This window comes from Pomacea canaliculata, linkage group LG8, assembly GCF_003073045.1.
Source record: "Pomacea canaliculata isolate SZHN2017 linkage group LG8, ASM307304v1, whole genome shotgun sequence".
Lineage (NCBI taxonomy): Eukaryota > Metazoa > Mollusca > Gastropoda > Architaenioglossa > Ampullariidae > Pomacea > Pomacea canaliculata.
In genome coordinates this window covers 20,501,882-20,515,856 of record NC_037597.1, presented here as the reverse complement: position 1 = coordinate 20,515,856, position 13,975 = coordinate 20,501,882, and the positions used below count along the sequence as shown (strand labels likewise).

Below are 13,975 nucleotides of genomic sequence, written 5' to 3'. Positions count from 1 at the left end.
TAAAACTGAAAATCTAAAAATGGCAGAAAAAAATTTTAAACGAATGCTCCTGGCAAAAAATTTATTTTCCTGCCACCCAACAGAAACCACACAATTACAACTCCGATGCAATTTTGGGGTGTAATTTTCTCCAAGCAAGCAAATTGGATCCCACATATAGACAAAATAATGATATCTGCCCACAAAAAAGGAATAAACCTAGCAGGAATTATTAAAAATTGGGCATTAATCCACCATTTCTGTTTAACCTTTATGCTAGCCCTTGCTGGAACTATTACAGCTTTACATCCAGTGCATCTGAGATCAAGTAGTTAAGCTTCAGTCAGTATAGGCTATGGTGCTAAAAGTAATGTTGGAATTACTTTAAACACTCAAAACCTAAAAGTGCTGGCCTTTAGAACTGATAAATCAAGGAAAGAACAGTCAACTACTACTACAAGATGATTCTCACCAGAACATCTTGTCTAACATTCACTCACAACCCCACATGCACAGGTCATCCCACTATCCAACACCATACCCTAGCATGATCATTCCAACTCTACCTTGACACTTCCCCAACCACAGATCTCACGAAAGAACAAAATCAGATCACTTCTGAAATAAGGCTCAAAACTAAGCATCATTTACAAAAACTATTCAGATACATTTTACACACAGATCATATATTACTGAACTGGGAGTTTATTCTTCCACAATATGATCATCTACACCAGACATATTTCTATATTCACTGCCAGTCAGCTCCAGACAATACAGAAAAAACTACAAAAATGTAGGACAAGACATACAGACTCACTGTTGGCACTCCAGGCTCTGAAAAGTCAATCATCTAACAGATTAGACATGGTATGTGAGACTGTTTTACACAAATAACATTAACAAAGACAATGGGGACCTCAAGTTTCTTTCGGTTCCCTCACATATTGGAGTAAAACCAAATGAGCTGATAAACTAGCAAGGCTAACAGTAAAACAAAATACCAATCCTAAAGTCACCTCAACATTCCTTTTTCTCCAACAGAGAGAATACTAATAATTAAGCCAGCAGTAAAGAAACGAGGCAAGTAAAATACAAAAGTGAAGGCAAAAGAACTAGGAAACTAACCAGTAACCAGCCTAGCAATACTTTGCTTTTCTACAAATCAAAGGGATCTGATCAATCAAAATAGCAAGATTTAATGGATAATACTTTACTTATGTATAAAGATCTTTCATGCACAGAACTGTTTCAACCCACCCAAAGAACTATGCCATAACGTGCTGTCAGTAGTAGTAACAATAGTGGAAACCCAGACAATATCTATCAAAGGAAAAAAAGTACAAAAGATGGCGTCTTGCCATAAATGAAATACAGATATCACTTGCCTAACCAATAAATTTCCCCCAAAATAGTAAATATACAGGCCTCTTTCAACATACATAACCAAAACAATAATCAAGCATACATTTAGTAACAAGGGAAATATATAAGTACCAATGTGAGGTATATCTACATCACATACCATACAGATAAATCTAACAACAAACCGAAAAACAAAAATCCCAGGCTAGAACATAGAAGCAGTGCAACATAGTGATCTGGCAGCCAGCACTGAACAATACCGAGGGCTGGAACTGGCAGTCATTTGTTCTGCAGTCTCCTGTCGCTATTGGAACATGTTACTATCGTTTGAAGTCTTTAAGTTCATCAGTATAAGACTGCTCCATGTGCTATTTCAAACTCACTATTTTTGTGTTCATACAGTTTGTTAATGTTCTAAAGAATTGTCATTGTCATTCTATTTGAATGCTGGTATGTTTTGGTCTGTGTCCACAGCTGTCACATGACTGTTGCGTCTTTCTGTATGTATTTGCCTTTTTTTGCAAAGTGCATTGAGCAGTGTTTATATAAATCCCCTTTATTATTGTTATTATTACCATTACTGACTTGGCAGCATTCCTGAACCCAACAGCAAGGAGTAAATGCACTAACCAACACCTGCCACATAGTGGAATAATAACCCTCCCCCAACACTCCCTCATCCCTTTCTCCCACATACTCCTTCCCATTCTCCAAATTTCAAACTGCCTCTTCCACCCAACCTCAAGAACAACAATCCACTGCTAACATTTCTTCAGGTTATTTGTTGAAAATGCTTCATAAAATTGACAAGTGTTTCACTCTAAAATAAAGAATATTTATATTATTGAATTACAGGTCCTATAATTTTTTTGTTAATGTTCTTTTACTGGCTTCACAACTAAGGACTCAGTCTGCCATTATGAAACTGCACTGTATTTTTAAAACTTATGTATAATGCATGACAAAACTTAGCCATTAAGATATCCTGCTATGTATGGTTACATTGAGCTGAGTACTCACCTACCTGCTGACTATAGCGTTTGTTTGTTTTTTCAATTGTTTAAATTGTAATCTTTATCATGTAAAGTCTTTCTTATAAGTAATATAACCACTGCCCACCACATCAATAAAAAAATATGGTTTCATTTTTAAGGTTACTCCTGAAACGATGATTGTGTTAAATTTATATTAGGCAACAGGTAAATAGCACTTTATGCTATAATTTCTCAACAAAATTAAATAAGAAAAGAAGACACATAGCATTCTACTCCATCAAATCAAAACTATGGAAGCCCTTTGCAGGTGACATTTAGAAAACTGCGAAGCATTGTATGCCAGAGTATGATGTGGATTTATAGCATTTTACCTAGTGCATATTGAATCAAACTTTGTTTTCATTTGACCGAGTACTTTCTTACTAAATATTAACTTTTTTCCCCATTCATAAATATAAACTTGCACACAGACATAACACACAAGAGTTCTGAAGCATAACCCAGTGCATACAAATGCAGTCTTACAACTAATACACCTCATACAAGTGTGACAATGAGAAACCAGATTCATTGTCTGTTAAAGTTCATATTGCTGTGCAAGAAATGTGCAGGACACTAGTGCAACCCATCTCTATCACAATTTTAACACTCTAAGTGTAGGGACTTCCATTTGAAACCCAGCCACCATATATGATTTTTTCCAAGCACACGTCACAGTTAAAATGGTAAACAGTTTTGAACTGGGTCTCATAACAACAATAAATTGCAAACATGAAAACATAATTTGCATTTCTGTATCAAACCTCTAACTATAGCAACATTTTTCTTTCATAAACTACTGATGTGTAAGTCAAATGTACATGTTCATCCACAAAGAAATAAAAGTGTCAGACAATCCACCAGCACCTGAGAAAGACGCCTTTGCTTAGGGAACAAATTTAATGCTTAAAAAAAAAAACGGGAACAAATATCTTTCATCCCACAATGTAGAGCTGAAATTTCTTGTATTTCTGGAAAGCAAATATTACAGTGGATTCACAAAGTATACGCGAGGAATAAATTCATCACAGCATCAAGAGAAAGCATTGCTGTGACATTTGGGCCTTAAGTGCCATTTAAAATATCTGACAAGAAATCCTTCACCTTGAGAAATCCAGTAATGAAATTATACACAACAGTATGCATGAAACAGTAGGGAATAGTGGTGTTAGTATGTTAATCTACAAAATGCTAGAAAATCTGTCAATTTATGACTGTTAGGAATTTTTCTGCTAAGATTTGAATGGTGCCATTTTAACGATCATAAACAAAAAATACCCCACACACACACACATATCAGCAGTAAAATGAAACAACGTGGCACTACAGACTGTTATCTGCACATCAAAATCTGTTTTCAGACACAACAGTGTGAAACAGAAGTAGATAATTTATTGTTTTTTATTCTGCACATTTGTATGATGCATCATTGCACTGTAGCACTCCATCTTTTTTGTAAACTTTCACCATGGCCAGAATATCTCTTAATAGTGCACTGAGATATTAGAAACAATACAAATGGTTTGTAATAAAAATGTTCTAAATGATTTGCCACAAATTCCATAGCTGGTATTCTTATGAGGTAATTAGAACATTGATGAAGATGACGCTGAGCAAAACATTTTCCAGTACAGGCTAGATGTAATGCTGGCTACAAATCTGGATCTTTTATCAAAGCGTTGTTGTCTGCTTTGTCAATCAATTCACAAAACATTGCAGACTCCACCTGAAACCAGAAAACTCCTTGTTTTACAAACTTGCTAACAGCTATCTATACTGCACAGTTTAAAGTGTTATTCTGGGTAAAACAAGGTAATGAACACTTTTTAAAAGGTATTGCAAATGAAGGCCAGCTGATAAAATGTACCAAAATCAGAAATTGATCAGAGTGGAGGCAGGAAGTGGGGGAACTAATCTACAAGCAACAAGAGTACTTCGTTAACTATTCAGTGCATGCACAGCACGCACTGGTCAATGGCTAAAGCAAAAGTGTCACAGTGACAACAAAACAAGTGTCCGCTTGAACTCTTTTGCCAGGCTTGGAGACAAGTAATGTAAAAGATGCATCGGGCATCGATTACGAAATAACAGTGGACAAATGGAACAAGGTATATATATATTAATAATAAATGTCCATCAAATGTTATACAATTAATATTATTTCGGTACAGGAACAAATAATTGGAGAAATAGAAATGTGCAGAGTGATATTTTGCCTATTGCCTCTTAATTTTACTGTGATATACTAGCCAGATTCCATATATATATAGAGAGAGAGAAAAAAAAAGCAATAAATAATACTTTTTGTTACAATTTTGACGAACGACCCTTCTACACCCTCCCCACCCAAAACACATGCACACACAATAGAGGGAAAAATTTTCCTGGTATAAAACAAGCTTGTCTCCATATCATTTAAATACATAAAATATATAGTGCACAGCACACTGAAATAATTACTACTTACCACTAACACATATTCACAAGAAGCTGGTTCTGACAGGAAAAGTGACACACCATGTGGGTTTTGGCTGTTTGGTACACACCTGAAAAAGACAAATGCATGCCCACCACAGTAATTCATACCTGGTCATTCTACCCAAATCCGATGTTTCTTTCAAATGAATGGGTCTACTTTAAAACATGACACTAATTTCCCAACTCTGAGCAATGAACCCATTCCATTCAAGACAGATACTTTATACAATGACATGCACAAAAAAGAGGTCACAATGAAGTCTATACTCTTACATCCTCAAGGGTGCAGCTAAGAAGATAGGACATGCTCAAGCTAGCAATGTCTTAGTCCTCAGCCTCTAAAATGGTGACAGTTAAAATCCAATTTCCTTATCATAACAGTGCATCCCTTTTTCCAGCAGAAAAAAAGAGAGACAAGACAACGAAAACTGCAATAGGAGAAATGAATCATAGGCGATGATTTGAAAGGTGAGATACATGAAGACTGTGACAAGAAGGAAAATATTCATTTCATCTGTTGTTTATTTGTCTGCTAATTATTTTGAATACATTTTTCCTGAAGGCACCAAACCCTTGCCTATAGGAAAACTAAAATCATTTTACCAGTTCTGATGGAAGACAGAACCAGTGAAAGATTCAGCTTCAAGGAATAGAACATTAGGAAGAAATAATCCCCAAAGTGAATAAATTCTATATTGTAAGACGAAAAATGAACAAACACTTCTGTCGGTTCAGAAAAAATATCCTTATACATGGGTTCAGCAGTCTTTTCATTTGGTTTTTGAGGCTACATGAACATGCATGACAATGTCTTGCTCTGACCACTCACCTCAATGACTACAGTGTGCATTGGCTGAGCTAACAGACAAGACGTGAAAAAATAAAAGTTGAACAGTAAGAATGTAGTCAGACTTACAATGAGAGTGGTGGAAGAAAGAGAGAGCTGAATTTTTACAATTTTTTTTGTCTGCTACTGGCTTCACAGAAAATCAAGATGGTGGCATCTTGTTCAGACTGCCATCAAAGTCTAAGACCTGCTAATACTCACCCCCTCTGCATGTTGTGCTACTTCTGTTCTTAAACCCACAGGAGCTGTGACTGGTTGGATGGAATCTATGGGTGCAGGTGTGAAGGCATGAACTGCAGGTGGGCCAGGCTCATTTTTACAGTTGAAAGGTATGTAAAGTTTACATAAAGTTACATAAAGAAACAGAGTTCGCAAACTAATGTAAGTATTCTGAGTTCAGAAGTCAAAGATAAATGGCCATGAATCATGACTACTTGTACTCACTTTAAACGGACCTCCACAAATCTATGTTTGCCAGTCAGATCACATATATCTCCTCCACCATACATGTAGTTCAGCACCCTGTAAGATTAACATTCATTTATTGGGCTTTTCTTTTCGCTAATGTGCTGGGGTATAAACGGCAGGCAGGTCATTGACTCAGCAGTTGGCAAGCCACTGAGTTAAGTGCGCTTTCCATCTTCATGGCTATTTTGTGTTTTGTCTCTAGTATCTTGTTTATTATCTCAATCACCCATATTTCATTATCTGTTTTAGAAAATATCTGGATGCGCATAATTATGCAGTCTAGAAGTCTATTTCATTGCATACAATCATTTAATCATTAGCTGGTACTTTGTAGCTTTAGTTAATGATAACAAACCTGACAAACAAATTGATGATCACCACCACTAAGTGCATAAAATAATAATAAAACTTCATGTCAGTTTTGTTTACACAATACTCACTTGCGCTGACCTGGTGGTTTAGGCCTCTTGTTTGGATGGTCATTAAGCCACTGGAGATGTGTGGCCTCATTGAACTGTCCTAAAAGTATTGAGATTTCACCACTTCGATCCTTAATATAAAAGAAAATATCAGGCAGCTGTCAGTAAGAGAAAACCTCTCAATCAATCACACACAAATAGCTTGGCGGTTGTAGAGATGGTGGTCTACCATGTCCAGACAGAGCATAACTCTTTCTACCACTAATATTCTGTAAAATCAGGTACTGCAAAAGCTGGGTGGATAGAGGGCATTTCCCAACCTTTCTGCTCTGAAGTCTGCAGCACCAACCACAAAGCTACAGAGGATCCCTAGATAGTTAAAAGGAAAATTTTTAAATAACAATGGTTAAGGGGGGAAAAAAACAGTAGCTTACTTTGTGAAACTGCCGAGCATATTGTCCAAGACATATTTCATGTTTCCACCAACCTGTCCCCTGCAAAGGCATAAAGTTGTTCCATAAAGATTGATTCAGCCCAAACAGGTACTGTCAACACAGTCTGTAGGTTGCTTTAGCCCAAGCAGTTACAGTCAGCAGTCTGTAAGTTGGAAGTAACAAACTCTTAATGATCTGGCAATACCCCAAACACCTCTATGTTTACAAAATGCAAGAATAATTTCTGTTTCAGGGACTTCATTCTTTCACCTATCTCAAAGTGAGCTGGATGGCTTGGCTATAATGACAGCTCAGCTGAAAATATTACAACAAATGGAAAATGTGGTGTTTGCATTAAAAACTCCTGGCCAGCCACCAGTGTTCATGTCAGCACCCAGTGGTGGAATCTGACAAGCTCTAACACTAACAAACTTCTACTTAATCCTTTATGGAGTTACCAGCAAAACTCTCCTGGGCCATCAAAAACTAGATTTTCAAACACTGCATTTCTTTCAGATTTGCATTCAGAATCTGGATTGACTTTGCTTTTAATTTTATTCTGGATGATGATGCTGGTGTCTAAAATAGCAATGAGCTTGCCAGCTGGCTAAGAGATAGCACGACATAAACAAACTTTACTACTACTGGCTGATAGATTGCACAATATATTCCTCACACACACTCTCTAACTCAAACACTATCTCTCTCACACACACTCTCCCTTACACACACTTTCTCTCAAAGACTGGTTGTCCTGGGTTCAGCTCTCATCTCGGGCAGGTTCTTTCTCTGCAAGTGGCATCTGTTTACAGGGATGGCTGCCTTGCCGTGACATAGCCTTTGTTTCTGGCTCAGCATAAAACACCAATTTCCCCCATCTCAAACACACACATTCTCTCACTCACACTCTCATGCACTCTCTCTCTCAAAACTATATTTACTTACACCTTGAAGGCAATAGTCACCAGACAATATATCCTTCAACATCTGTCTATCTGTGAGTTCTCCAATGGGGGTGCTGGTACCAGCAGATGATGCAGCTTTTGGTGCTGAATGTTCTTTAGGTGGTGGGGTCACAGGTTGCGGCTCATGTTCTTCTCCTTCAAGCGGTTCAGTACTTGTCTCGAAGAGATTTTCCTGAACAAAGACCACAGGAAAAAATGAAATATCATCTTCAATGAACTTTGTGTCAAAAATAAATTCAAATCTCATTTCATGCAAAAATGACACAATTATTTCAGATATAACTCAAAGGATTTTTTACACAAAATCTGTATTCTTTTTTTCAATGTCAACATGTGGATCATACTATAAATTATGTGACATCTGGATAGTGTGTGTAACAGTGAATGTGATGGTCATGCACGGAGAAGAGTTGGATGTAACAGTTATGTGACACTCCTAGGTAGCATAAAAAGAGAGTGATGGGGCACTCCTGGATAGCATAACACAGAGATGTGACACTGATGGACATCACAACAGAGTGATGTGACACTTGGGTTGCATAACAGAATGGCATGACATGCATGGATAGCATTAGTCATGTGACACTCCTGGATGGCACAGCAGAACGATGTGACACATTGGATAACATAACAGTGATGTGACACACCTGAACTGTACACATAACAAAGTTAATATCATGGTCATACATGGACTAGTGTAAGGTGGCCAGACATTTCGGGGGCGAAAGCAGGACACGTGCCGATGATGGTGTCGCCACCGTCAAAGAACGCCGAAAAAAGTGATTTTTAAAGACAACCGGGACATTTGATGGACTTGCCAGAAAGCGGGACATTGGGCGTCCCGCCTGATGAGCAGGCGGGACACGAGGTCAAAAGCGGGACGTCTGGTCACCTTAACTAGTGTAATGATGTGATGCAAGTCACCTGCTGTAATGTGAGTCTAGAAGACTCTATCTCCCAAGCCTGCAGCTGACTGGGTTTGGGTGGAGCACCAGACATGGAATGACAGCTGATTTTGTTGACAGGTAGATCCTTAGGTCTATGACACAAAGTGGACATTAACTCACAATGTGTGCTGTGAAACAGGTCAAAGTGGAAATTAAATCAATATTCTTTGTAAAACAGGTCAACATTTAAAGTATCCTAGCCTGCCAGTTAGTGCACTTGACAGCTGATGGTTGCTGGTTCAAAACTGGCTCCAACCTTTGGCTGAAAACCTCCCATTTTGCTCCTGATGAATAATCATAATAATTTAAAAAAGCACGTAAATTGCGTATTTCCATGCTCAGTAGTGAGGACAAGGCACTTGAACAAAAGAGCAGCACAAGAAACAAAAGCAGTAACACTGAAAATGAAGAGACCATAGCTACCAGAAGTACTTGTCAGAAGGTAAAGATGGCAGAAGGAGATAAGTTCCACCTTTCACAAGCTGTGCTTTAGTCAGTGTGAACTATGCTCACTACTCTAACAGCCTCTAGGTTATGGGGCACTTTGACAACTTTTATAAAACAAACCTTAAATAACGTCAGGAGTTAGTATAAACATATATACAACGGTTGTTACATGGATTGAATTCTCATAAGCTATTTTTTGACTATTAAAAAAAAAATTCTCAACAACACCTTAAGATAACTAAAATTAGTATTTCCCTTAATGCAGCAACGAAGTTTCTTAAAAGACACACCTAACCCACCTAAACAGTGGATGAGAGCACAGAACTGATGTTAGGACCATAACTTCATATTCACAAGTTGAGATTTCTTTGAGCTCATAGAGTTCCCCATTTCCATCTGGTTGACACACATAAAGTGCATGTGTTCTTCTCGGCTGATTAGTCAAGTCACAAGGTGTGCCCTCAGACATCCACACTTCATAGTAGGGCAAATCAATGCCATCAATCTTGCGATACTTGATCTAGAATATTAACAAATTAAAGGTCAAAAGCTCAGGACATGTTGGATTGCAGCTTTGCACTGGAAAATCTGCTCACACTTTAACATCTGAGTTAGGGTTGCATATCTTGTAAATTATTATATACTTCACATAATAAATCTATTTTTTTAAAGTGTTCATCTCATGCAATTAAACTGTTCAACACATAAAAGGAAAAAAAAAACCTTCACTTTTTTTTTAATTGAAGTGGAAAAATACCTTGAGATTACTTACATTCTTATCTGTAAGATCTTGACTGGCCACACCTGAACCTAAAAATCATAACTATAAATTATGTAGCCCCAGATAACACGTGCTCTTTATCTCTTAAAGAACCAAAGATGAAATATTTACTTTTAAGATTAACTTACCTTCTAAATCTGACAGACAAATCTAAACCATATAAAAGAATTTTCAAAAGTTTACAGGGATTGACAGATCACTAAGTGAAAGATTGAAAGCCAGATTTTCCAGGCTTACGCACAACACATTTCACATCTTCCCTCGTCACAAGAAAATGACAGAAATATCAAACTCTCATTTTACAGAAAAACATAATTTATGTTGCCAGTACATCACTCTTCTCCTCTGTTTTCTTGTTATCAATTAGAATCCTGTAAATAGACCAGTTCTGAGCAGCATGGCTTGGTATTATACTTGTCATATCCCACACAAGCAAAATTTCCTTTTCATTATCCTGCTGATATCACAGGTCTAGTTTATTTACAGGATTCTGATAACAAAAAATATATTTTATGTCCAAATAATTTTTAGCTCAGAAATGTCAAGCTGTCAAACCACAAAAATAAGGATCCTTAAATTCCTACCTGCCTTGTCTGTTCCTGTTTGAGTGGATGTGGAAGCCAGGTGACCCAACCCTAGAATGTACTCTTGCAGTTTAGGCTTCTGAAAACCAATAATAATAAGAGTATCTACAGGGCACCTCTCCTAAAGATCAAGATACATGCAGACACACACAAGCAAGTGCACGAACACACACACACACGTGTAGAGTTATTCACAACAGACTAAAGTTAATGCAGGCAACACAGGTCATCAATGCACTTACGTGATTTTTAGCTCCTGAATCCAAGTCAGAAAACCTTGACTTCATTAGCCCATTCATATTTAGCCTACAAATACATTGGTTAACATAATGTCAAAGAATAATGGTATTCCCTATCTTTACTAAACTGTGTAGATGCAGTTAACTTTAATAATACTAATACTGACAATTACAATATTCCTAAATGAATAAAGGTGTCATTCATTTATTCCTTTGACTGATGTTAGCTGATTAGCCATGCTGGTCTCCTCAAACTGGTTGTTGGGGTGTGGGGGAGGATACCTGGAGAACACCTGGTTAGATACAGCAGCTGACAAAGTGTTTCATACCTTTCCCATTTCTTTACTCTCATGATACTGCCGAAGATGCCTGCCATGACACAATTCATAGGTCCAATAGCTCTCAAGCTGTCCATCAATGAAACAGAAATATTATTTATAATGTATTATGTAGTTTAGCATGCCTATATATATATCACTATATCTAATCCATGCTACCAAAGTAAATGGATATGTCAAAATAGTCTGTTTAAAAAAATAATAGAACATCTCCACAGTGCATAGTCAACTATTTAAGCATAACTGTCATATTTCAAATTGTATTTAATGTTATCACAGTGGAAAACATACTCTTATGTTTAAAAAAAAGCTACTGGTGTTTAATCCATCTTTTTTAAAAAAAAAAACATTTCAATGGTTTGGAATAGCAAAATATCTCCTACCCTATACGAGCAGCTAGTTTTATGAAACAGACTCTCCATCAGTTCTGTGGCTGAGGGACCTGTGTATCCATCTATGTTCTCCTGGTGATCAAATGCATGATAAAGTTGACTACAAAAGCACTTACATGCACAACTTGCTATCTTATTTTCTTAAATCAAAGACACGGTGATAAATGTAGATTGCCCACATGAATAAAGCTCTATAAACAATGTAATGCACACTTAAAATGCTAGCCCCTTACTAGTAAAGAAATCAACTAACAAATTTCAACAATTTATCTTTAGCATTTAACTAACACACCAAAAGCAGGCTTAAAATAACAAAGTTTGAAATTAGCATGAAGGGGTTTAAAGATATAAAGAAACATTTTTAAAATACAGCTTAAGCATTTCTAAATGTACAGCCCCTCACAAAGACATTGTGTAACATAACAAAGAGATTTTAATCTGATGTTTAAATATTAAAAATATCACTTACCTGATGTTTTCTGCTACTTGCAACTTGAGGTAAAATACATTGGTATTTTTCTTTATCTTTTGTCATAACAACCAAATTTTCAGTGTCACCACTCTGCACAAATAAGACATATACTGTATCCATAGCAAATCATTATATATAATAATAGTGAGCTACATAAAAATTCACCAGTAGTTGCGCTGATGCATCATAAATCACAAAAAAGAATGTAATAATCATAATATTCACATGTTGAAAATCAAGATGATAGATATTATCATATCAGCTGTTTACATATTTATATGTCCTGTGCAAGTTGATACATGTATGCACAGACCAAAATGGACAGAGATAACTTAAGATATTACTGGGACCGGGATTTAAAAACAGCATAGTAATTTTGGCTATGTACAGCATATAAGTGCTCTTGTGACAGTAAACACAACTTTAAGAATGGAAGTGGAAGACGTGAGGACTGATTAAAGAAGGCTGTAATGATTTAATGGAAGGGTTAAAAAAAAAGGTAAACAAAACCAAAACATTGCCGATTTGTAAGTGCACACACAACCACAAAAAAGAAGTTCTATTTGTTGTGACCCAGCATAGTCAAAATAATAGATAAAATACCAGAATATTGAGAGGAAGTAAGTGAGATAGGGGTGGAGAGAGGAAATTAAATAGAAATTGTGGAGGAGAAATTGTGCAGGAGAAAGAACACTCAGTGGGACATAGATATCCTTTTTCATAAAAAAATGCGCATAGTTTTATTTTAGAAGCGCCCACGACGCTATGACACTTTCTACGGACCGAAAGTTGGATCTACAATCGACGTTAATGTTAGGAATAAAGGTTGAGTTAGGGTCAGGGTTCAAGTTAGGATAAATGATTTTGATTTTCTAGTTTCAACAACTTAAGTCAATGCGTCATGGTCCCTCCAAGAGTAAAGTTTTTCTAAACTATAATGTAAGATATTATAATGAAGTGCGTGTAAAGTGTGAAATCTTGAGTACAGCTTACCCCACTGTTTGGATCAAGACGTAACGGTCCCTTCCAATCGATTATGAACATTGTGTGGTCCATGAAGGGATCGAAATCTGTGCATGATAGTTGTAACACGTTTACTGCAAGTAAACCTGTTATCCACAATAACATCCGAGCCATGTTTTTGTTGAGGCTCTCAAAAAGAAACGGAGGCTAAATTAGTCGACGTGTAATCGCCTCAGCCCATATCGTGCGCGCTGCCATGCCACTGGAACGCACTAAATGGCAAAAAAAAAAACAAACTCGAGGATATCTAACACCATTACTAACAGAAAATAAAATCTGTAATTATTAAATTTTTAAGTACATATTGAATACTAAATTTATGCAATATTTTGGATCAGACACTAAAAAACAAAAAAGGAAATAAGGAGCGGGGAAAATGCTTCAAGGCGAGCAACTCTTCGAGCTTGTCCTGCACAGTAAGTCTAGAATCTCGGGCTACAAAATGCAAAACCGTGTCGAACCACAGAAGTCGGGGTGTACAACGAAGGGTGACTACTCTTACGTCCATGGAGAAGAAGAGTACGGATCTGCAGACTTTGTTGAACGTTGTTGTTGTTGCTGTTGTTCGCGTGCGGACGTATATCTCTGGACTGCTTGCAGACGAATTTCCCGTTAACTTCTAGAACGAGGCCGAAGTACACATTGGCTTCCTCGACCTCCAGAAGAAGAGCAGACGATGCGAACTCTGGTGTTGACGGAGATGCAAAAATCTAAATTTTTATGGTCAATAGTGGAGGTCGAGAGCTTTTGCCAAAAATATAAG

The 13,975-nt window shown here is 37.0% G+C and overlaps 1 protein-coding gene across 1 annotated transcript; it reads right to left on the bottom strand.

The window, feature by feature from the left end:
* Positions 1-42: 42 nt before the first annotated feature.
* On the bottom strand, positions 43-13,424 carry LOC112570195 (endoplasmic reticulum lectin 1-like). Its single transcript, XM_025248510.1, has 14 exons — positions 13,183-13,424; positions 12,187-12,279; positions 11,709-11,789; positions 11,317-11,394; positions 10,749-10,827; positions 10,156-10,193; positions 9,683-9,903; positions 8,914-9,028; positions 7,970-8,161; positions 7,025-7,084; positions 6,612-6,721; positions 6,148-6,225; positions 4,846-4,924; positions 43-4,104 (listed from the first exon to the last, which is right to left on the bottom strand). Exons 1-14 carry the CDS (start codon positions 13,324-13,326, stop codon positions 4,030-4,032), a joined length of 1,443 nt encoding a protein of 480 aa, XP_025104295.1. The 5' UTR covers positions 13,327-13,424; the 3' UTR covers positions 43-4,029.
* Between the last annotated feature and the right edge of the window lie 551 nt (positions 13,425-13,975).